General features: G+C 43.0%; 1 protein-coding gene across 2 annotated transcripts in view; it reads right to left on the reverse strand.

Annotated features, from left to right (window-relative positions):
* The window catches only part of LOC103582203 (fibulin-5-like), a 14,448-nt gene that overhangs the window by 4,399 nt on the left and 9,101 nt on the right, over window positions 1-948 (reverse strand). For both annotated transcript variants that reach the window (XM_008563861.1, XM_008563862.1), the window contains exon 3: window positions 34-85. In XM_008563861.1, the coding sequence (XP_008562083.1) occupies window positions 34-85 (52 nt within the window). The remainder of the gene's footprint in view (window positions 1-33; window positions 86-948) is intronic.

Below are 948 nucleotides of genomic sequence, written 5' to 3' on the forward strand. Positions count from 1 at the left end.
CCACCCCAGCAAAGGATCCGCAGTGGCTCATACCTAAGCACTGTCCTGACGAGCGGTCCAGGTCAAAGCCGTTAGTGCACTGTGGCTGCAGCAAAGGGGAGAAGAAAGAGGCAAGGTCATTCCACTTAATTCTTTTTTACTAGAAAAATACTACAGCTGCATCGCAGAAAGTTTGGGAAATAGAGTGAAGAAAAAAGGCGTCCATAATACCAGCACCTGCACTGTAACCCCTATTTGTTCTCTTTTTCAAAGATCTTCTCATAATCATTTCATACTAAGCATTACTTTTTAACCTCCCCACACCATTGCTTCATAACCCCCATGTTTAGCAGATGGTTATCTGGCTTCTTAGGGCTCTAGTTATGAAGTGCAATAATAATCACATATGATGTGCCCAAAATAGCATGCTCCGTGTTCCTCCCCTTTCTGGGAATGGGTGAGAATTGTTTTAAGGGTGATGACTACTTGTTTAGGTGCTATTTAACCTCACCTTCCCAGCCCTCGATATGAGTTCTTTGTCCCCCATGAAATCCTCTACCTGATCCTAAGGTCTGATCGTAAAATAAAAGCTACAGAGCAGATGCAGTCAGTCTTCTAAGAAAAGTAGAATGGGGAAAATTTCTCCATTTCAACCTCAGCAAGACAATCACACAAAGATGCTTCCAGAAAGAGATCTACTTCAACAGTCCCAGGGGCTTGTAGGTTTTACACACAACTTGAACTACAATTTTATGCACTTAAAAAAAATGTCTTGAAGGTGGATGCCTTGGGTTGAATGTCCCCCCAAAACTTAGTCCCCAATGTAAATGTTGAGGGTGGGAAATCCTATTATGGTTATTGGAAGGTGGGGCCTTGAAGAGGGGATTAGACTGTAGGGTTGTGCAGTAGTGAATGGATTAAAAATGGCGGTTGGGGACATGGTTCTCAGGGCTTTAAAAGAAGAGCACA

This window comes from Galeopterus variegatus, unplaced genomic scaffold (assembly GCF_000696425.1).
Source record: "Galeopterus variegatus unplaced genomic scaffold, G_variegatus-3.0.2 Scaffold15247, whole genome shotgun sequence".
Taxonomy (NCBI): domain Eukaryota; kingdom Metazoa; phylum Chordata; class Mammalia; order Dermoptera; family Cynocephalidae; genus Galeopterus; species Galeopterus variegatus.